Here is a 22,818-nt window from a genome sequence, read left to right as displayed (position 1 = left end):
ACGCGGTGCTGCAGAATTTATGATCCGATCGATACTGACACTTGTTGCACAGACGCCTCAAATGAACCTTACATTCAGACTGACCCGAGATGAGGTACTCTTGGTTCTGAGGAGGGATTGTTTGAATGAGATTCATGTATATACAAACGAACAACGGGTCTATAGGACACCTTGAGTCAAACTTGAACATGCACCAAGATCAACTGCAATTCTAAATCTCAGCATTACGGTGAAACCTGAAGCACCTATTAAACAGGTTGATTTCAAAGAATAAGATAAAAATATTCACAAATAACTTATTGACTTGGGCAATCTTGTATTTCCTGCTCACTCTAGAAACTCGCTTGGGTGAACATGCATATACATTGAAACATAGAACATAGGCATACTGAACATGACATATAATGTATGTCACAGAGGTCCATATTAGAGCATTGCTAAAGTGAAATGATCCCTGAAATCTTCACACGTGATCTGCTACTGCTAGTTCATGCAAAAAATCTGATGCGAGAAGGCAAAAAAAAAAAAATGAAATGGAAGCCAAGATTGTGGACGTCAACATGCAGGCAGAGAAAAATATTATTCTTAGAGTAAAGAGAGTAAAGAGATGACGGTGATTATCTTGTAGTCTAACTCCAAGTTCCTTGTCAGTTTTTGGAGTGGAATCGATTGGGACGTACCGCCACAGCCAAGAACGGCTCGGATCAATTGTAGACCCGACGATCATGCGGCTATGAATTAGAGGTGACGGGGCTTAACGTGGAAAGCATCAATTTGCTATTATTGATCTCCCCCTTGCACTATTACAATACGATCCTTTACAAATACTTCTTTCACAGGAAGGCTGGGCAAAAACAATGTGAAATAAAATAATAGTTACAGGCAGCCCTTCTAGTGGTATTATATTGTATAAACAAATACATTGCCTCAAACAAGCCACAAATTGATCTTAAAAAATCAAATTAATTTTGATCACCATGATTTTTGGTTCCATACATGAAGTAATTAATTTGCAGATAGCTTAACATAAGCCATTGTACCGCTTGCCTGTGTTGCTATCTCTATGTGACGTTGCCCATTCTTGCAGACAACAACAGCTATAGCTGTCTAAATTCTAGCCAACTTGAAAAAAAATAAAGCAAAGAATTTGTGTAAATGTTATACACGGCCTACGCCTTCTCCGGTCTCTCATCTTTTCTTCGGAGAGCCCCATAAGCAGCTTAGCCCACCAACGAATTCATTTGGCCCAGAGGACTACTCTTTCCCTCTTTATAATTTTTTTCCTTTCTTTGTTTTAGTAACGACTAGCAAAATGACCGTACGAACGTTGCTACGGTGAAATTTAACTATATTTTAAAAATTATAAAGTTTTGAATTTTTATTATACTCAATGGATCTTTACACGTTTGCTAGAAAATCAATAGAACTCAAATACTAATTACATTTCTACTTTTTTATCTAAGAAAGAAACTTGCTTATTATTATACCATACAACACGAACGCATATCTAATTGTACCATCTGGTTGGAATGGGCGAGAACTATATTCACGTACGGTAGGGTTTATTAGCAAGCGCTGCTGCCTTAACATGGTGTACATGCATTAGTAGGCGTGAACCTGTTTATTCGTACAAGTAGCAAGTAGCGCACGACCAGTCTACACCGACGCTGCTCAACATGCGACAATTCTATCATGTGAAAATTTTATATTCTAGTATGTGTATTGGATTTTCCATACATGATTTGTTCTTCTGAAGCCAACAAACGGTTCTCAATGTTTAGAAACGAAACATGTAGCTTGAGATTTAGAAAACACTTCCTCCGCCGAAAGATGCTTAGCCAGAAGCGACGAAGGAGGGTACGTATAGATTGTATGTATGTTCTTTGCAAGATAAAAAAGATCTTTTTAGCATGATAACAAAATGAACTTGCTGTACTCGTTGCAACATATGACAGACGGGAAGGATTGATCTATATAGTTTCCTCAACCCTACGAAGAAAATAAAAAACGTGGCCACCTTAACCACAATCGAAATAGGTTGAAGTAGTTGGCGTGCTTCCTATGGGGTTGAAAGACCTGGGTTCAAACCTTGCTGAGGCTCCTTCAGTTTTGAGGATTTTTACTTGCCTTTTTTTTCCGGCGGGCGGTTCACATGTGGGGGTGCGGTTTTCCTCCGGTTCAGGGGTAGGACGGCCTAGGATGCGGTTTTCTTTCGGTTCAGGGTTACGGAGTCTGTTTTTTCTCCGGTTCTGCACTCGGTGGTCCGGTTCACGTGGTGGGAGTCGATTTCTCTTTATTTTTTACCGGTTCTATGTGACGGCGAAAATTGGTGGTAGAAATTTACTTGCTTTAATATTAGGTAAATTGTTTTAATATTAGGTAAAGATTAACTAACGGCCGAGGTGTATATTTGGTGTTCTGCCGCAATTGCATACAATAGGATAATATTACAGTACTAACTAATACTGCAAACTTGTGTTAAAACTAATGAATAGACTGCCTTCAAAGGAGGCAAATACACCGAGAGGACCGCGGTCCCAGAAGTCCGGAACGGCTTTCGGATCCAGTTGGATCGGAAGTAACCTAGTGATCTAACCAACCCTACTCAACTCTTCCGAATCGACTTATGGCATGTTTAGTTGCCCGATTTTGGACAACCAAAATCACTGCGTCCAGCACTGTAGCATACTGTAGCGTTTCGTATGTATTTGTGAATTATTGTCCAAATATTGACTAATTAGGCTCAAAAGATTCGTCTCGCAAAGTATAACCAAACTGTGCAATTAGTTTTTGATTTCGTCTACATTCAGTACTCCATGCATGTACCGTAAGTTTGATGTGATAGGGAATCTTCTTTTTGCACAGTGCCAAAGTTAGGATTTTGAGGTAACTAAACAAGATCTTAGAGATGTGCAGCAGAAGTAAGTGAGGATGGAAGAGTAAATAAATGAACCAAGGCCGCCGGCACACCAACCCTACCTACCTGCCCCGACGGAGATGGAATGGAGCCAAGCCCACGCGGCTCCGAAGATGACGCCAAGCAATTCAGTACAGGGTCATTCGGAAACTGTGTTGTGTAATCTCGTGGTCACTCATAGCTGCTGAAGGTCTGCATGCAGCATTGCAGCTGCGAGGCCGTCTGGCGAAAAAAAAAAGAGCCCCACACTGCAGAGGGCTCCGACGGGTCCACGTGTAGGGCGTGGAGGTAACGCGTGGCGCGGGGCACGGCATGCAGCGTTGCAATGCTTGCGCCATCCAGCCTGCAGATCGAGACGGTAAACCATGATGAGCCCGATCCGAGCTAGAGAGCTCGAGTACAATCCATCTCGGTGTCTGCAGAATTGCGCAGCCATGGCAGTGGCAGATGAGTGAGTCAGGTGCCCACTGCGCAGCACAGCACCAGTGTTGAATGAGACGACGTTCGCTCACGGAATTATGCTGTTCGGAATTATGCCCACTGCACAGCACAGCACAGCACGGAAGCAGACGCGGCCCCACGGTGCATGCCCTGCCGCGCGACCAAGCCATTATTTGGAGCGAGGCCTTTTACGCAGGGTCGGCCTGAGATTTGGGAGGCCGAAAGTAAAACTCGAGGTTTTTCGTATAAACATTATATTACATTATAATAAATAAACATTATTACATTATAATAAATATGTATGAAGTGTTACCAATAAATACTGAAATGTATCTAAAAACAATATTCATATCAAATTATTTATACATATTACTGTAAAATTTTCTTCTAACATTTCTCGATGCAAAGTCACTTACGATAGTATGATAGGGTTGATGTCAATCTCATCCAACAATTTCTTCTCGATGTATAATGTTGCCAAACCATTTAACCTCTCCTGAGTCATTGTTGACCTCAAATAGTTCCTCAATAACTTCACCTTTGAAAAACTTATTTCAGCCGATGCGACCGTCAGGCACAGTAAATAAGAGTCGGTAAGCAATGGAGACATTAGGATAACAATCCACATCTCTGACATGCTCAAAAATCTCCATAGCAGACATTACACCATCTGGCAAAGTGAATTTCATAATCTTTAATTCAGAAATAAGATCATATACCTCAACATCAGATGAACCATCAAAAGAAAAAGTTTCTGCAAATTTAGTGCAACATTCTTCAAGTTCATTATCATTTAATAACTTCAAAGTGTTTAAGCTCATCAAAAATCCGAATATATCTTCAAACACTATGAGTTCTTCAAATCTGTTCTTCAAAGAAACGATCGCCATATCAACCAAAACAAAAAAAATATTCAACTTCAAAGGCCTTCTCAGCTTCAAGAATTTCTTCTTGACAATTACTTTTATCAAATTATTTCTTCCTCGTAGCACGACGTTTTTCTGGAAATGATGCCTCTACACCCATGTCTGTTGCAATACCTTTGACGATGATCAGACTAAAAGAAAACCCCTCATTTATATAATTCTCAAAGTATTGTGTTATACCTTGTATTTGCTTCAAAGTAGAGTCAATGCACATGGCTGGCGATTGCAACTTCTTGCTCACTTTATTTACAGCAAATAAAATATCATGCCAGATAACCATACCATAGAAACTTAAAGCTGCCAAGTGCATCAAATAAATTTTTTGCATCACTTCTATCCTTAGGTTCAATGTCAGAAGCACGATGTAACTCAGACAAAGCAGATCTTAACTTAGTAGCCTGATATCTTATTGCTGTAACACTTTTGATTCGACTCTCCCAACGAGTATTGGACAATGATTTCACAGTTAGACTAGGAAAATGTTTAAGCAAAACATTCCACCTTTTCGTATAACTAGCAAATAATACATATATGCATTGAACAATTCCAAAAAATGAAATAGCTTTTCCACTAGATTTTGCCATATCACAAAGAGTAAGATTTAGACTATGGCATGCACATGGCATATACAATGCTCTTGGATTGATATCAAGTAACCATGTTTTTACCTCTTTGTATTTTCCTTTCATATTAGAACCATTGTCGTAGCCTTAACCCCTTATATCACTAATATTTAGGCTAAAGGCATAGATTCAAGCAATACATTAAAAAGCCCCAAACCAGATGTATCATCCACCTTCAAGAACCCCCAAAAGTACTCCTCAATTTTTATCTTGCCACTAGACAAATTAACACATCGAACTAATAAAGTCATTTGTTCTTGATGACTGACATCAGGGGTACAATCTAGGATAACAGAGAAATACTTGGCCTCTTTAACAACCTTTATGATAGAACTTGTGATATCAGAAGCCAAAAGAGATATCAACTCATTCTGAATTTTATGACTGAGATAATGATAATAAATTTCTTTGTTCTGAATACGTCTAAGGTGGTCTTACATTGCCAAGTCAAATTCTGCAATCATCTCAACACAAGCTAAGAAATTACCATTACTATCATTATAAAACTGCTCACTGCTTCCTCTGAAAGCCAAATTGCGTTTACCAAGAAATTTCATAATGGCTATTATTCTTAACAAAACTTGCCTCAACCGTTCTTTCTCCTTTGTGAATTGCTATTGCAATTCTTTATCAATTATTTCCTTTTTCCGCAGTCTAACTCTCAATTCATTCCAACTATTCATGTTACTAATATGCTCGACACTATTTTCATGTTCTCTAAGCTTCTCACTGATATACTTTCAATTTCTTAACCCATCACTTGCTAAGGAACTAGGACTCTTGCTAGTGCTAGACTTGAAGATCTTATAGCAGAAACAAAATACTTTGTCAACATGCTTCGAATAAACTAACCATTTCTATCATGTCCCTCTTCATTGCTTAATTTTCTAGAATAATGAGCATATGAAAAATGTCTTGAGGCACCATCTAGAGGAAATTTGATATTTTCTTCTCTTATAGGCCCTTTCTTGACTAATATGTCTCTTGCTTTATTATCAAGATTATCCTAATTTCTTGGATCATAAATATTTGAAGTGTAAACTGGTTCCTCATCAACACTAGCAGACTGTGCATGTGCAACTGATACATTTACTGTTATCATGGACGTTGATGTTAACATTTTCTTCCTGATTCCTATTAGTTGGTTCAACCACAACAACTATTGCCAACTCATTTGGGTTCGTCGAAGCGCTCGTATTACTCTCAGGGCCCTGATAACTCTTGCAAAATTTATCCATAGCTCCTCTTTGTGATTCTATCAACTCCTCCACACGTCTTTTCCTTTTTCTTTTCTCGCAGCCTGATTCATATTTTCTAGATAACATGATATCCCACGGTGCTGAAATTATTATAAATACACGATAGTTATAAATCAGTTGAGATTAAATAACTTGTGATAGTGAATTAATAATTAATGGTACAGAGAATTGGGGATTGGCAATTGAGCAACGTACCTGGTGCTGGCGCAGTTGAACAAGAACAGCACGTGTCATGGCGGCGGCACTGCGGTAGTAGTGAATACGTTGCGTTTTTCTGGCGATCGGATCTAATCGTGTGCGTTTTTCCCTGGGGCCTAGCGAGTTGCGACATGTTGGCCTTTAGGATAGGGCCATACGGTGTGCGGCACGCATGGAACACTGGAACTCCGGTTCCTCCCCATGGGGCCAGGGCCACTGATTGGCTATTCGTGGGAACACTGAGTCCTGATGTCCTGCTGCTACCTGACACCTGGGGTGCGGCCCCTGGGACTTGGGGCCTAGGGCTTGGCCTACTTTTACGCATAGCACCGTTCAGGAAATTTGGGAGAGAGTGCACTCGATCATGAGTTAGCTCGATTAGCAAATTATGTTGTTCGGAGAGCGAGTAGGCCTAGTTGTGTTAATGATGAGCTTCTTAAATTTGATTGTAATCCTATTTAACTGCACTCTTTGTGAAGATAGGCACGTTTATTATGGGGAAAGCTAAACTGGACTTGAGTGTTTTGGAGAGCTTCACCACTTTGATTTTTCAACCAATCGACAAATGCCACACGTGCATCATTTCTTCTCCTCCTCCAGCAATGGTGAGTGACAACTTCGGCGAACTTTAGGATTTCGGGGTTTGGGGTTGGGGGTGGAGGATTACCTGTGCCCTGTAGACCTAGAGGGAGATTCGGGGTGGCTCGACGGTGGAGGCGGGAGAGACGGCGGGGAGCGAAGGCGGCGAGGGCGCCATTGGAGCCGGGCGGTGGAGGCGGCGGGGGCGTAGAAGACCAACGGGTTAGCGTCGGTCGTGGTCAGCGGCAGCAGCGGCGGAGGCGGCATTTTGCCGGCGGAACCGAGCAGGCAGCCGGTGTCCGCGGGGGAGCTCAGCCAGACTTGGTAAAGAAGACACCAAGGGAGGAGCAACATCGAAAGGGGTTAATTTTGGGGGGAGGTGGGGGGCTGTGGCTCCGGAGACGGCGCCAGGTCCGAGGAGGGAGGTGGAGGCGGTGGGGGCTCGGGCCTTTCCTCCGTACGTGGTGAATGGATAAGGGTGTTTCATCGCGTGCGGGAAGAAGGTAAGAGAGGATGGGATCTCATCTGAGATGTCCAATTCAAATCTAACGGAGCAAAAAATCGAGTGATGAGAGCCCCCTCTACACTCGAGTATTTGATAGACAGCCCCTTTGCTATTCATTAGTTTGACACATGTTTGCAAAATGCAAAGGAGGCAAATAAACCGACAAGATCCTCGCAATAGCATTATCCCAGTACCCCTCCCCCAGCATCTTTGTCTTTCTCGGTTCGTTGCCACACACCTAGTCACCCACAGGCCTAGCACACCCTGTCCAACCTCTAGGGCTGTGAACGAGCCGAGCTTGAGCGAGCTCATCGCCTCAAGATTGAGCTTGTTAGAGCATCGAGCCAAGCTGAGCCTCAAAACCATCCGAGCTTAGAGCTAGGCTCAAGCTTGGCTCATTTATGATTCGAGCCAATCTCGAGTCGAGCTTATAGAGAGTCAATCACGAGTAATTCACAAGCCTTGAGATTTATCTTATTCATAAACATAGTTCAGGAAAGTCTATATAGCAATTGGACTAGAGTCATTGCATTATTTGTAGACATTGAGATTTACACAGTATAATTAGGCAAGAAAATTAGAATATATATATATATATGTGTGTGTGTGTGTGTGTGTACACCTTAGGAATTCAACCGAACAGAAAGAGGCCTTCCGGAGGCATCCGATGTTCCTGTAGACCTAGGGTTTGTATGAGACCGATGGAGTAGAACAAGAGTCCTCTCTTTGCTCTAGCACTCACGGGTATCTTGTATAGAGGGAGGGTAGGGGCAATTTTCTTTCATACCCTTGGTGGGGAATAAAATTACATCTAGTCCTTATGCTTAATCCTTCCATGGGCCATATAGGAGGTTGTTTAGGTCCATCTAGGGGAATCCATTTATAATCGTCCCAACAACATCATAGAGTCATGGCCAATCGTAATGCACGAGCTTACTTGAGCTTTTCGATCTTGAGGTCGAAAAGTTCACGAGCTTTTGAGTTAGGCTTAACTCGTTTAGAAATTGAGTTGATCTCGAACCAAGCGACGAGCCGAACAGCCCTACCAACCTCCAGCACCATCATCCCCGCCACACAGTCCTTCCCCATCTGCAACCACCTCCAGCGGCCACCAGCACCTCGTCGTGTCACCGTGCCGCCACCCTTCAAGACCGGCCTTCCCTGACCACTCCAATGAGATGCCCTCGCCTTAACACCGCAGCCGCCTCTGCCCCTTGTCGTCCACCTTCCATCCCTACCGTATCCGACCTATCCTTCCTAACCATTTCGGCATACTCCATCCCCACCCCATCCCTCCTAACTGGATGTTCCCCACCGCCTGCCGGCAGCACCATCGCCACGCAACGAAGCCGCCCCGCTAACTGCTTGCCTGCCTCCATAAGCTTCCCTTTAAGCCTGGCGGATTTTGTTCCTCCACGAGTCCCACTCCGCCCTAAACCCAAACCCAAACCCCAAAAACATAACCCCTAATCTTTCTTCTTCAACTCTGGCGGAGTGGCGGGTGCTGAGGTGCGGCGTTCTGCGCGCACGTGGAGAAAGAAGAGGAGTTCCTTCCTTTGGCCGGTTAGAGTTACTTCCTCCTGTACGCTCACATAGGTAAAGAGGAGGAGGTCTCTCAATCTAGATTTTACGAAATGCAAATGCAAACTTGGGACCGGTCCTGCTGACATCAACGGTTAGGGGACCCCTATCGGTACAGCTTGTCACGGGACGATCATCCTTACCAAATGCAATGATGAGGCCAATCATCAACAACACTCTCGCCTTGTCTTGTTAATACTAAGCAGTGCACAACACTGCTTGCATGTGAAACTCTATACCCATCGTAAACTAGGCGAGTTTTATGGGATTTGCAGAGGCACCACGCCTGAAAAACTAAGCGCTATTCCAGCGTCAGAGTTCACCACGTCAGTGTTCCACAGAGCAGACAATTACAGCTCCGTAACTGTTTGAGCTTTTGCAGTAGCTTTGCAGTTCGCAAGGCACTGGTAGAATCAAACACCTGCATACCAACGCGGCCAAGATTCCTCCAATGTTTCCCTCCAATGACACCAGCACAACCGCAACCGACGACACCGGCCTCCTCGCTCCGACTCCGATCCCCACCCACTCCGACCGCCCCCTCCGCCGAGCTCCCACCACCTCCCCGCCGCCGGCGATGCCGTCGTCCGCCTCCTCCACCCTCCTCGCCGTTGCCATGGTCTCGCTCTCCCTCGCTGCGTCGGCGGCTCCTGCGCCGCCCGACGACGCCCGAGGGACGACGGTGCGCGCCGGCTTCTACCTCGCCGCGGCCGCCCGCCTTCGCCCGCTCGCCGCGCTCGACGCCTCCCACTACACGCACCTCTACTACTCGGCCCTCGCCGTGCACCCGACCACCCGCAAGCTCGTGCTCCCGACGGACCCGGACCAGGCGGGCCTCCTCGCCGCATTCTCCCCGGCGCTCAAGTCCAGGAACCGCAACCTCAGGACCCTGCTCTCTGTCGGCACCGCCGGCGTCGCGTGGGCGGCGGCCGGTTCCCAGGCCGACCCGGCGTTCGCCGCCATGGCGGCGGACCCGGCGTCCCGCGCGGCGTTCGGCGCCGCGGCCGTCGCGCTCGCCCGCGACAGCGGCTTCGACGGGCTTGACGTCGCGTGGCGGTTCCCGGCGTCGGCGGTCGAGATGGCCGACCTTGGATTCCTCGTCTCCGAGTGGCGCGCCGCCGCGCCCCCCGGGTTCCTGCTCACCGCCACGGCCTACTTCTCCAGCCACGTCTTCGCCGCGCCGCTCCCCAGCGTCGACTACCCGTCCGAGGCCCTGGCGAGGTGCCTCGACTGGGTCAACGTCGCCGCGTTCGGGCTCCGACCGCCGGGCGGCGCCAACGCCACGACGGCCTTCGACGCGCCGCTCTACGACCGGGCGTCCCACTTCTCGGCGAGCTACGGAGTCGTGTCGTGGATCGACGCCGGCCTCCCGGCGGGCAAGGTGGTCATGGGCATCCCGCTCTACGGCCGCTCGTGGTTCCTGCGCAACAAGGCCAACGCCGGCGTCGGCGCCCCCGTCGTCGCTGCGGGGCCCAAGCAGCGCGGGAGCAACGCCACCGGCGTCATGTCCTACGCCGAGGTCCAGCGGCTCGCCGCCGCCGCCGCCGGCGGGGGCGGCCGGCGCACGGCCACCACGGCGTACGACAACGCGTCCGTAGCGTCCTACCTGTCCGTGGGCGACGTCTGGGTCGCCTTCGACGGCGCGGCCGTCGTGGCCGAGAAGCTCGCCTTCGCCGCGCGTCGAGGGCTCCTCGGCTACTTCCTCTGGCCGGTGAACTACGACGACGCCAACCTCACGTTGTCCAGAACAGGTCAGTGTTACTATGTCAGTGAGGGACACTGCAATTTCGACTTCACTGTTCCATTCCTTGCGCCCTGTTGCAGCATCGGAGGTCTGGATGCAGAACGAGATGTCGTCAGATTGGAAGAACGGCACCGGCGTCAGGCAGACGCAGGGCCCGGTGCGGCTGCCGCCGGCGCTCCGGTCGCCTGCGGGAACGCCTGGACCGGTGCCGGCACCGACGTCTGGGTCGGGCTCATGGTTGCCTTGGGCGAAGCTTGATGCGCTTCTGCATTTGGGGCTGCTATGTCTTGTGTGGTGTTAGCTGTAGAAGCTTGGCGCGCTCCTGCATTTGGGATTGCTAATTCTGAGTCCTGACACTGAAGAGAATCAGTAGCGGTGCAGGAATTGTGCGTTGTGTTCTTCTAATTTCGTGCAGCTGTTGCATAGAAGCACTCACAATTTTTTAATACTACAAAACATGCATCACAATGATGTAAATCGGTGTAACCTGCTCAACTATAGATGTCTTACTAGCCATGATTTACTAATATACATTTCCACAGGAAATCTGAACTGGAGCACTGACATCCTCTGGGAGATTGCAGTTGCTAAGGTAATGTTCTTAGCTCTCTTGCATGCCTTAATTAAAACAAATTGCTCAATGCACTTGTCAAACAATGTACAGCACACTTCTGAACTCTGAACATTGTGCCGAAAAGAAAAGGTTAGCACAAATATGCAGAGTAGAGATGTTTCCCAACTGAAGCAAACAAAGTTGGTGTTCTCGAATTTGAATCTGAAACATATACCATCTCTTTGTATTTAGGAACTCCTATGCTCCTATACGTTTAAGCCTTCCAGCAACTCGCTCAATCCTGGGAATTATGCTTGAAGTGAAAAAAGAATGCATTCTTAAAAAAAAAGTAAAAAACCAATCAGTTCATCAAGGACAACTACCAAGGTTGGGCCAGCATGGCCCATGAGTGGGTTGCACATATAAGACAACAATATGACCTGCTGACTCGAATCCATAATACCAATCCTGTAAAATGGCACCTGCAGAGTGGGCCTGGAAACTGACACGGGACATTTAACACTAAGCAGCTTTTGGCCCATATAATGCCGTGAACACGATAACAACATCCAAACACATCCAACGCCGTGGGAATCACAAAACATATCGAAACCGTCCATATATGACTGAAAACATAACAAATAGCCAACTAACATGTGTAAAGTAGGTGTAATTTCAATATAAAAATAAGGTGATGTTTGGTTTGTGCGGAGTGGTATCGTAAACGTTAACTGTAACATATTATAGGGGAATCAGTATGGATGATCACGCTCATTATTTATGATCACGCTCATTATTTGTTTTCATCGTGTAGAGGTTCTTACTACAGTGAAGCCACCTAAGTCTTAGAAGCCTCTAGGTAGAGCCATCTAACCCTGTATTTGAATCCAAGTCACCTTAATTATAAATATACACCAATATATGATTTTAAATTGTCTATTTCTTACCCTATTGATATATGATATAATAATTAAGGTATATAGGCATGATGTGTATCACCATTTATAAAAAATATAGAGGAAGTGATTGGAATATAAATTGCTATGTTAAAATTATAGCTCAAACTCAGGGTCCATTAAACAAATTCAAGCGCATATATGCGATGCAAAGTGAAAAGTTAAGGATTATAAATGTGGATCAAAACGTTATACAGTAATTACGAACCAAAATTTATCATAATCGGATGAAAGTAATAAGTATATATCTATATAAGTATTGTGTTCGAATAGTTTGTTGCAACGTGGCCTCATTTATTTCCATTGGAAACTCTGCAATAGTTCTCACGAGACATGCTGAAAAGAAAAGACAAATTCTCATAAAAATCAGAAACATCAAACATCAATCATGTAAACTCTAATAATCATAGTCATTGATCTATTATATTTTCTAAAATGTTACCCACCACTATCATTATGAAAATATTCTAAAATAAATCCTAAACCTATATCGAAATTATTGAGTTCTACCATTATAAAAAAATCTAAAATAACTCCATAATCTTCATTCAATTTACTCATGCATATGATTATAAAATATAAATTAAAATGTCATTCTAAATTTGTATCTAAGTTAATGATGCATGTCGTTATTAAAAATAATCTAAAGTAAACACCTATTGACCTAATTATTTTCATGTGCGTCATATAGAAATATCTAAAGGTAAACTAATATATGGCTTTAAATTACTTATTTATGCCATTGTTAATATATAAATACTAAGTTAAGGTATATACGCATGATGAGTGTAACCATGTAGAACGTTTATACATGTATGTGAAGAAGTGATGAAAAATAATGATTTTTATGCTAAATATAATGTATGGAGGTGCGATACAAAATTAAAAAAGTGTGAGTATGGATGAAAAAGTGTATAGAGTAATTATTAATTAAAAGACCATATTTAGAGTGCTTGGAAAAAATGAGAGCTGCCCATCTAGCGAAATTGAACGGTGGAAACAAAGAAGTACCATGAAGTATCTAAAGAGAAGTACCAATTTGGTGGGACCAAGTAAAATTATTATGATGCCCTTTTTATTATGTGTAAATATATTTAATTCTTTTTGATAAGAAGGATAAAAAAGGAAAGTACCTGCAAGTACCACTGGTGCTTTAAAAGCATTGTAACAAAGCTGTAATTAAAAATCAATCACAAACGGACGAAGATAAGTACACATCTATATGTGGATGAAAATGTTGAAATATTGAAAAAATGAGAGAGCAGTAGGTAAACAATTTTGATTATTAGGTAGGAGTTTAATTTTTAAATAAAATAGTTTTTAAGAATATTGGCCCGTGCGGGAGTGCGGGTTGATGAACTAGTGAATCTAGAAATATTAAAATAACCTGCAATATGGAACGGAGGAAGTACTTTTGAACCAATCCTCTCGAGGAAGAGCTGCATGACTAACAAATTGCGTGGAAGCAAATCACAAAATTTGGCACGACGATGACGATGTGCTCCTGGGAGAGAGAGATGAGCAAAGGGATTGCTCTCATGCAGCCAATGGCTGCCGCGGCGGCGCCGTCAAGCTGGATGCCGATTTATTGCTCTCACGCAGCCAATGGTGGCCGTGGTATAGCCGTCGAGCTGGGTGCCAGTTGCTGACCTTGACCGTCTTTACGAGGACGGGATTGCCAGCTTCCTCAACGATGGTGGTACCGCTGTAGAGCATGTTGGCAGCATCCTCCTTCCACGGTGTGGCGCTGGTTAAGGAGAGCTCTCACGCGGCCAATGGCGGCGGCGGCAGCGTCGTCGATCTGGTTGCCGGTGACCGTGGAAGGGGAGGGGTAACTACCGTAACGTGATTGAATAGGGCTGTGGTGTCGGATACCTCGCCCAAGCTGCTGGATCCAGGCCATCAATTTTGGATGCCTGGGGGCTCAAACAGCTCTAAGTGTTTATTAAGCAAGTGGCTCTTTAATTAATTAACAAAGATGGGATCGGCAAAGATTACTTAAAAGAAAATATCATAATAACAAAACAATTGCTCAAGTGGAAAATAAAGAATTTTGGTGATTATTCTCAATTTTGGAGTGGTCTGATGGGAGTAAAGTAACAACTCCTAGATTTTGGTAACTTTAAGTTGCAAACCGGAACTCAAATCAGATTCTGGAAAGGTAAATGACTATGTTCTACCACTTTAAAAGAGCAATACTATCCTATAGTCTATGTAACATTGCTCATAGAAGATAAGCTACAGTTGCTGAGGTTATTTCCTATCACCCTTCCAACATTGAGTTTAAAAGATCTCTTGTTGGTGATAGATTAACGGCAAAGATCTGCAATCAATCTTACGCACCTGAATGTTAATAATTTATTGTGGAAATTAAACTACCACAAGATTAAGATTTTTACATGCTGGTTCATGTACAATGGGTTTATACCCACAAAGATAACTTAGTCAAAAGAAATTGCACTACTCCACAGCCCTTCATCACCGCTGGCTTCAAACCCATTATCATCACCGGTTTCGGATCTGTCGTATAGAAGGCGGCGGTGACAGGAAACCCTATCACTGCCAAACCAAGATCTGGCGGTGATGCGAGTTAAAATAATAAAAAAAAGAATCCCCACCCTAGATCCGGTCGCACCGGCCCCACCAGTGCCCTGCCCGCACCACGCTAGAGCTCGGCCGCACCGATTGGATCCGCCCCTGACCCAAGAGAGAGAGAGTGTGAGAGAGGGGGGCTCACTGTCTCCACCGCCGCCACCGCTGGGCCCGCCATGCGCCGCTCCCGTTGGATCTGCTTCTCCCCATGCGCCATCGCTCCCGCCGCTAGATCAGCTCCTCCCCATGTGCCGCCGCCGCTCCCGTTCCCGCCGCCGAATCTAGAGGATGCCACCGCTCCGCACGTTGACCCGTCGTGCCCCACCGCCGCTCCTTACTAGCAGATCTAGTCCGGTGAGGGGCGAGTGGAGGGGGGAGCAGAGGGGCCGGAGGTGTGGGGCGACGCGAGAGGAGGGAGGGGGGAGGAGAGGGTGGCGGGAGGAAGGGAGGAAGGAGGAGAGGGCGTCGGGTGGGAGGGAGGAAAGGGCGGCGAGAGAGGAGGGAGGAGGGAGGAGAGAGCGGCGGGAGGGAGGGAGAGAGTGAGAGACTGAGGGGGAGAGGGGGCGAGGGGGGGTGTAGCGCGGACGTGAGATGGAATTAAGTGGAATGAAAGATTTTTTTTTGGGTCCGTACCCTGTTTCACCGCCGGCTGAGGTTAAAATCTGGCGGTAATACTTTCACCGCCGGTTTTACCCACCAACCAACGGTGAAAGTGAGCATCACCGCCGGTTTTGAAGGATGCTGCCCCCACCAACTTCAAAATTAGCTGTAAAACTCTATCACCGCCGGCCGATGCAAAATCGGTTGTGATGGGCCAGCGTTGATAGCATATTCTGTAGTAGTGTTAGCATGAAAATTAAACATATTGTTTCTGTAGTTCCAACAAACTATACAACATCATCTGTTCTTTGAATCCAATTATACTAAGTTTATCTGACATATAATTTACATTTCCCTTGGGCGACAGCCACGCCCATTAGTGTCCAAGATATGAATCATATGATTTGATATGTCGTTAAAGCAGGGTCCACACCAAACCATTTGCAATCACGGTTGCTCTACCGAGAGGACGACCAAATTCAGTCACCTGCTCTTTAGCATCTCTCTTTCCCCAGACTCACACACTACCACATGCATTTATAAGATCGAATTCAATTCCAACAGGCCCACAGCACCAAAACATATCCTGACTTCTAGTGCTCATGGCCAAAGTACCAGTTCTTGATGAGCAGCTCGTTGGAGACTCGCCGGCGGCAAGACACTCCTTCCTCTCCTACTACTCTTCGTGCTGCTGCGCTGCTTCTCCATCACGTGGCCAGGGAAAGGACGAGCAAGTAAGAGGCTGCCTCCCTCCCCTCCGGCGCTGCCGCTGATCGGGCACGTACGTCCACCTCGTCGGAGCGCTGCCGCACGTCTCCCTGCGGAGCCTCGCCTTGCGGCACGGCGGCGAGGACTTCATGATGCTCCGCCTTGGCTTCGTCCCGACGCTGGTGGCCTCGTCCATGCGCGCTGCGCAGGCCGTCCTGCGCACGCACGACCAGACGTTTTCCTTGCGGCCAAGGTCCGTCTGCGGGGACGTGCTCACCTATGGGCCGTCGGACGTCGCCATGGCACCCTACGGCGAGCGGTGGCGGCTGGCGAAGAAGCTGGCCACCACGCACCTGCTCAGCACGAAGAAGGTGCTGTCCTAACGCGCGCCCGTGAGGAAGAGGTAATAATCATGGCTAATCAAGGAGTACATTTAAAGGCAATTCCTTGTATACGCCATAACAAAGTTTGCAATTAAATTTTATAATCTTTTAAGTGGTGTATAATAAGGAATTTCCTCTTATTATATTTACAGTTTACTTGCTGTTCATCAAACACTGAGCCATGGCACGCTTGTACTCCCTCCGTCCCAAATTGTAGGTCGTTTTAGTTTTTCTAGAACTAGAAAAATCAAGACGACGGAACGGAGGTAGTAGTAGGTAGCGCTGGTGATCAACAAGATCCATGGTGCGGCGGTACCACGCACGGCGGTGGACATGAGCGACCTACTGAGAAAGTTCACCAGCGACATGGTGTGCCACGCTGTGGCAGGCCGGTCGTTCAGGGTGGAGGGGAGGGACAGGATGTTCCAAGATCTTATCGACGAAGGGATGGCCCTGTTAGCAGGATTCAACCTGGAGATCTCCTACCCTGGCCTCGCCAAGGCAGCAGTGTTGGAATGTGATCTTGGCCAACACCAAAGATTGCGTGCACGTCCACCTGCACCAACAAACGTGAGAAATATTAGCGAGTTTGTTACTCGCGTCCCCGTGATCGGCAGGTGACCGTAGGGATATTTTGGAGTCGGCCCCGGCCCCACAGCACTACATACCTCTTGAGAGGGCGCTTAACGCATCTAATCATGCCATTAGTCTAAACACCGATCAATTAGAGTGCTGGAGCCTGGAGGGGTTGGAAGCCCGACTGCCACATCTGGAAGCAGTTCATCCACATCTACATCAAGTTCTTCACCAGGCAGGGTCATCTAGATCCTAATCAGGTGAAGATCACGTCCTGCTTCAGCATCATCTACCCCAACTTCGACTACAGATGGCATCTGAAGGCTCTGGTTAATTAGTTTAATCTCAAGTTTCCGCATTAATTAAGTTAGTGATCATGATTAGACTAAGATTAAGATCCTGTTTTAAGTTAATGACAGATTAAGTTAAATCTAACAAGCAGGAGGCATGCTCGTGTTGTCGGCGCGTCGCAAGGCTGAGAGGTTAAGGGATGGGTGGGACAGGATCCTTGACAAGCTGATCGACGAGCACGCAAGTGAGAAAGCCAGAGCACCGGCGGCGCACCATGAGGATGGTGGTGATAACGACCAGGAGTGTGACTTCATACAAGTGTAGCTATATATCTGTAGAAGAGGAGTATGGGCTCACCAGAGAGCATCAAGGGAATCTTGGTTGTGAGTTCACCAATTCTCTTTTGCTCCCTAATTTCCTTGAGAAGACAGATTACATCGTTCTTTGTATTTTATTCTTTATCTATTTCTAGTAATTAATCTAAACATGAAACTGCAGAATATGTTTGCAGCAGGCACAGACACTGCGTACCTGGTCCTAGAATTCGCCATGGCTGAGCTCATGCTTCACAAAGAAGCTATGGCCAAGTTACAACATGAGGTTAGGGAGCAGCATTCCTAAGGACCAGAACACCATCAACGAAGACGACCTCATTGGGATGACATATCCTTAAAGCTGTTATAAAAAGAAACGCTCCGTCTACATCCACCATCGCCACTCCTTCTGCCCCATCTCTCCTTAGAGGATTGTCATGTTGAAAGCTTTGAAGTTCCTGCTGGCACGACTGCGCTGGTTAATGTTTGGGCAATCGGTCGGGATCCCAAGGTGTGGGATGCCGCAGAGGAGTTCATGCCAGAGAGGTTCATTCGGAATGGAGAAGTCAAGGGAGTTGATTTTAGAGGGAAGGACTTTCAATTGTTGCCTTTTGGATCAGGACGGAGGATGTGCCCAGGGATGAATTTTGCATTGGCCTCAATTGAGATCATGTTAGCAAATATTGTTTATCACTTTGATCGGGAGTTGCCAAAGGGTGTGGATAAGATTGATATGACTGAGGTGTCCGGATTGACAGTGAGCCGAAAAGAAAAGTATTTTGCTTGCACCTACTAAAAGGTTAGGTCTAATATGCAGAAAATGAATGACCCATGTTGCTTGAGGTGGTCGCAATCTAAACAAAAGCTGGATTTCTTTTTCAAGTTTTTCCGTGTATGGTATTTGTTTTTCATATCAATATAACAAGGATACAGTTTATATATATTGCTTGTTTGACTTAGGAGATTGTAATTTTTATTTCTATTGTGTCCGAACGTGTATTGGTATTTGTTTGCCATTCGATAATGATATGTGATATTGGTTGCTTGTTTGACTTAGCTCCATATGTCTTCAAGATTTATTTGCCGTAAGAGGCAGCAAGTCACAAGAGCATTGACAAGAAACTAAGTTTTACTAACTACAATTTTCCTAATAGCTGTTTTACCAATGTATATTTCCTATCAGTTTTTTCTAACTAAACTGTCGCATCTGTTTTTTTTAAACTAAACTTTCATGCCTATTTCTTTACCTATTTTTCCCATCATTTTTAACAAATGTTTTCCAACCTATTTTTCTAACTAAATTATCTATAATTTTTCCTAACTACATATCACATCTACTTACCTGTTGCCGGTGCTAGAGTAACCACCCGAGGTGGAGGAGCGTTGGCAGTGGAGCAACTGCCCTTGGTGGAGGAGCGCCCATAGAGGTGAACTATGCCCGCTCATCAAAAGAAGCTGAAGATGTCTCCAAAGAGGTGAGCATGTGGATTCACAAATTACTTTGTTGTCTATTATTTGTTTGTCTGTCAGTTTATATTAGAGGGCTCAGCTAACACAAACACAATCTTCAATAGTTACTGATTAATTGATTTGGATTTCACTAGAAGTGATCAGACTTATTCCTTGCAGAACATTATTATTGCTATCCCTCTCCTTGATTCTCAGCGTTGCAAAGTTATTTATCTCATTCTGAATTCTTCTTTCATGTTTGGCCTTACAAAGGAGTACATAGAACTATTATCATGTTTTATTCATCTATCTAGAGAAGTGACAGTGTCATTATTCCTAATTTTCACTGCCATTTTAGAGACACTGCAATTGCAAAACAGTTAAACAATCACCTTGAATTATGTTTCATGGTTTCAACCATTGTAATGGCAAATATAGAGACCAGTAGATAGTAACAACAGTGCAAGAACTATACAGAAATAGAATGGTGATTCTTGAATGTGGTTGATTAAAATTCACCACTATCAATTCTGTGATAGTTTTCTGCTTACAAATATGCACAGACCAACATTTGGCTCTACTTTTCATTTTACTTTCTTTGTCCCCTTTCCTACTTGAAGAGTGCTATTTTTGCAGATTGAAGCGTCTGGTGGTGAGGCTATCACCTTCGGAGGAGATGTTTCAAAAGAAGCTGATGTAGAATCTACGATGAAAGCAGTAAGTGTAGTTTGTTTACAGAAAGAAAATGTTCCTTTTCACTTTTACATCAATCTTTATTTGGACATGGTTATGATTAGTTCTTAAATCAATTAGGCTATGGATAAATGGGGAACAATAGATGTGCTGGTAAACAATGCAGGTATGTTCCCGTGACACAGTGCACTTTTTTCTGCTACCTATTCAGTTGATTTGTTTAGTCAAATAAAACAATTTTTTATTAGGGATTACACGAGACACATTATTGATGAGGATGAAGAAATCTCAGTGGCAAGATGTAATTGATCTGAATCTTACAGGTGTCTTCCTGTGCACACAGGTGAGTTTATAATATTTCTTTATTTTGAAATTACTTGAATTGTTAGATGCATCTTACAACAACATATTCTTTGCAGGCTGCTACTAAAGTAATGATGAAGAAGAAAAAGGTAATATTTCTCTGCTCTTCATATTACACTTAATTTACTTGGAGAAGCACAACGAAATGAGTGCCTCCTTGCATGATTTTCTTACTTTGTGTTTGTAAAATATTATATAACTGAAAGTGGTGTGAAGCAAGAGAAATATTAAAGCATAACCCACATTCATAGTTCATTATTGTTGTGTTGTGCCTCAGTAGTTAGACAAATACACATGGAAGGTCATGGGCTGATAGTTTGTTATATTACTTGTATATGTTTTGTTCTCTTTGAGGTGGTGTGAAGCAAAAGAACTAATATTAATCCATACCCCACATTAATAATACATTATTATTGTGTTGTGCCTCAGAAGGTAGGCAAATACACACAGAAGGTCATGGACTGATAGTTTGTTACCACTACTTATATTTGTATTTGTCTTGTACTCTTCGAGTCTCTGACTTTCAAGAAGTTGCTGTCAAAAGTTGCCTTGTTTGCTATTTTTTCATGGTTAGTAATGTGTGTATTTTTATTGCAAAATGCAGGGGAGAATTATCAACATAGCATCTGTCGTTGGGCTTACTGGTAATGTTGGCCAAGCTAATTATAGTGCAGCCAAAGCTGGGGTTATTGGCTTCACAAAAACAGTTGCCAGGGAATATGCAAGCAGAAATATCAATGTATGATCTTTATCTTTCACTATTAACTCACCTGTGAGGTTAGGCTAGTCTGCATTCTGAAACTGTTCTGAATATACATGCAGGTGAATTCTATTGCACCAGGGTTCATTGCATCTGATATGACTGCCGAGCTTGGGGAAGAGCTTGAGATCCATTAGGTAAGCTGTACGCAGCTTAGCTGTTCCTGTGTACAACACCTTTGTATTAGTGTCTTAAGCTGCACCATTGGACAAGTAGCATTGTTAACTTGCTTTGTTTTATGGTTCTTTAGTGATGCTCCAAACGAAAGTTACTAGCTGGTATTCATTAGTGATGCACCATTTAATGTTTGTAAGAGGAAGATCATTCTGGTATTTATTACTATAGATAGCAGCGTGGGACAGCTAGAGTTAAAACGGCCTTTGATATTTAGATAGACTGCAAGAGCAGAGTACTAATTTGTAGAGGCTAGAAAGGAAAACAGTAAACTAAAAGCGTATTTACTCCATCTTTTATAAAATCCAAGCATATTCTTTTACAGTTACTCATTGATGCAGAGTGGCACGGGCTGGATTTTATAGAACCATAACCCATTAGTTTTAGGCTTAATAGATTCGTCTCGCCGTTTAGCCTCCACTTATGTAATGGGTTTCGTAAATAGTCTACGTTTAATACTCCTAATTAGTATCTAAACATTCGATGTAACGGGTGCTAAAAATAAGTCAATGGAAGCAAACGGGACCTTAGTAGAATATGAAAACACATCATATTGAGATATTTCATATTGCTCGGCTCTTGTTTTTCCTCTGCATTCAAACGGCAACTGTCACCACTAACTATACATGTTGTCATACAACTTCCAGGGAGATACGGCCAACCAGAGGAAGTTGCGGGTTTAATCGAGTTTTTGGCCCTTAATCCTGCGGCTAGCTACATCACCGGACAGGTGCATGACACTGACTGCATTTGCCCTCAAACTTTCAGAGTTCTATTTCGTAGCATTTCAACTAACCCATGTTGCACGCAGGTGCTTACCATTGACGGAGGGATGGTAATGTAAGGTTTGAGTGAGCTTGGTAGACTTCGACTTCTCCTTAGCCTATAATGGTGTTGTACGCTCCTGCACTAGGCGAGTTTTGGACTACAAATGTTAGCGTTGTCTCTTGTTTCGTAATGCTCACCAGGAATAAATCAGGCACGGCGTGGTGAAGTTGAAATATGTATGTTCATGATATGTGCCAATATGTCCAGGTTATTTGAATTTGATCCTCGCCGATAGATTTCCTCTGTTTATGCATGATCGTCATTAGGCTTTATAATCACCATCCTTTGTTCTCTTAACTGACCCCTGCCATCGGCCGTCGCACGGCCATGGCTCCCCTCGTGCACCAGCCCGCGGACACGGCCAGTGCCGTGCCAAACGCGCCGCCGCAGCCAGGGACTGCATTGATGCACAGAGGGCATTGTTACGCCACTAAGCTCGCCGGAGTTGTACTTGTACCCAAGAACAGAGAGTATCCCTGCCAGACTTAAACTAACCGAGGCTAGCTAGTGGCATCTCTGATCTCGAAGTCCGATTCCGGCTCTGGAGATCGATGCCACGTCGTAAATGCCGCGTTCGAGACCGATTTCGTTTGCACCAGTCAACCCGCCTAGTAAGGCCATTTGCTCTAGCTACCAGATCGAGCAAACCAGCCAGTAGCCATGGCCAGGATCAAGAGGCCGCGTCGGTGCGCGCGCCCTATCTCGGACGATGGCGGCAGCGCGGACCGCCTGAGCGCACTGCCCGACAACCTGCTCCGCCTCATCCTGCGCTGCCTCGACACCCGCACCGCGCTCTCCACCGCCG

The 22,818-nt window shown here is 44.9% G+C and overlaps 3 protein-coding genes across 6 annotated transcripts; all 3 read left to right on the top strand.

Moving 5' to 3' along the window:
• Nucleotides 1-9,245: 9,245 nt before the first annotated feature.
• Nucleotides 9,246-11,541, top strand: LOC117865796 (class V chitinase). Its single transcript, XM_034750032.2, has 2 exons — nt 9,246-10,780; nt 10,854-11,541. Exons 1-2 carry the CDS (start codon nt 9,481-9,483, stop codon nt 11,072-11,074), a joined length of 1,521 nt encoding a protein of 506 aa, XP_034605923.1. The 5' UTR covers nt 9,246-9,480; the 3' UTR covers nt 11,075-11,541.
• A 4,471-nt stretch (nt 11,542-16,012) lies between these two features.
• On the top strand, nt 16,013-22,230 carry LOC117864662 (3-oxoacyl-[acyl-carrier-protein] reductase, chloroplastic). Of its 4 annotated transcripts, none has more exons than XM_072295119.1 (12): nt 16,013-16,585; nt 16,718-17,401; nt 17,584-17,815; nt 17,931-19,221; nt 19,832-19,912; nt 20,009-20,054; nt 20,137-20,231; nt 20,308-20,340; nt 20,856-20,990; nt 21,074-21,148; nt 21,833-21,915; nt 21,997-22,230. In XM_072295119.1, exons 5-10 carry the CDS (start codon nt 19,904-19,906, stop codon nt 21,146-21,148), a joined length of 393 nt encoding a protein of 130 aa, XP_072151220.1. In that variant the 5' UTR covers nt 16,013-16,585; nt 16,718-17,401; nt 17,584-17,815; nt 17,931-19,221; nt 19,832-19,903; the 3' UTR covers nt 21,833-21,915; nt 21,997-22,230. The 4 variants fall into 4 exon arrangements, with proteins under 4 accessions (XP_072151220.1, XP_072151221.1, XP_072151222.1 ...); XM_072295120.1 differs by having other exon boundaries at nt 16,718-17,470; XM_072295121.1 differs by having other exon boundaries at nt 16,718-17,815; nt 17,931-18,545; nt 19,105-19,221.
• Nucleotides 16,899-18,053, top strand: LOC140223454 (3-hydroxyindolin-2-one monooxygenase-like). Its single transcript, XM_072295298.1, has 3 exons — nt 16,899-17,135; nt 17,294-17,470; nt 17,931-18,053. The coding sequence occupies exons 1-3, from the start codon at nt 16,899-16,901 to the stop codon at nt 18,051-18,053; spliced, it is 537 nt and encodes a 178-aa protein (XP_072151399.1).
• Nucleotides 22,231-22,818: the final 588 nt, after the last annotated feature.

Source organism: Setaria viridis, chromosome 7, assembly GCF_005286985.2.
Source record: "Setaria viridis chromosome 7, Setaria_viridis_v4.0, whole genome shotgun sequence".
Lineage (NCBI taxonomy): Eukaryota > Viridiplantae > Streptophyta > Magnoliopsida > Poales > Poaceae > Setaria > Setaria viridis.
Note: the sequence above shows the minus strand (reverse complement) of the source record. Positions and strands in the feature narration are given on the sequence as shown.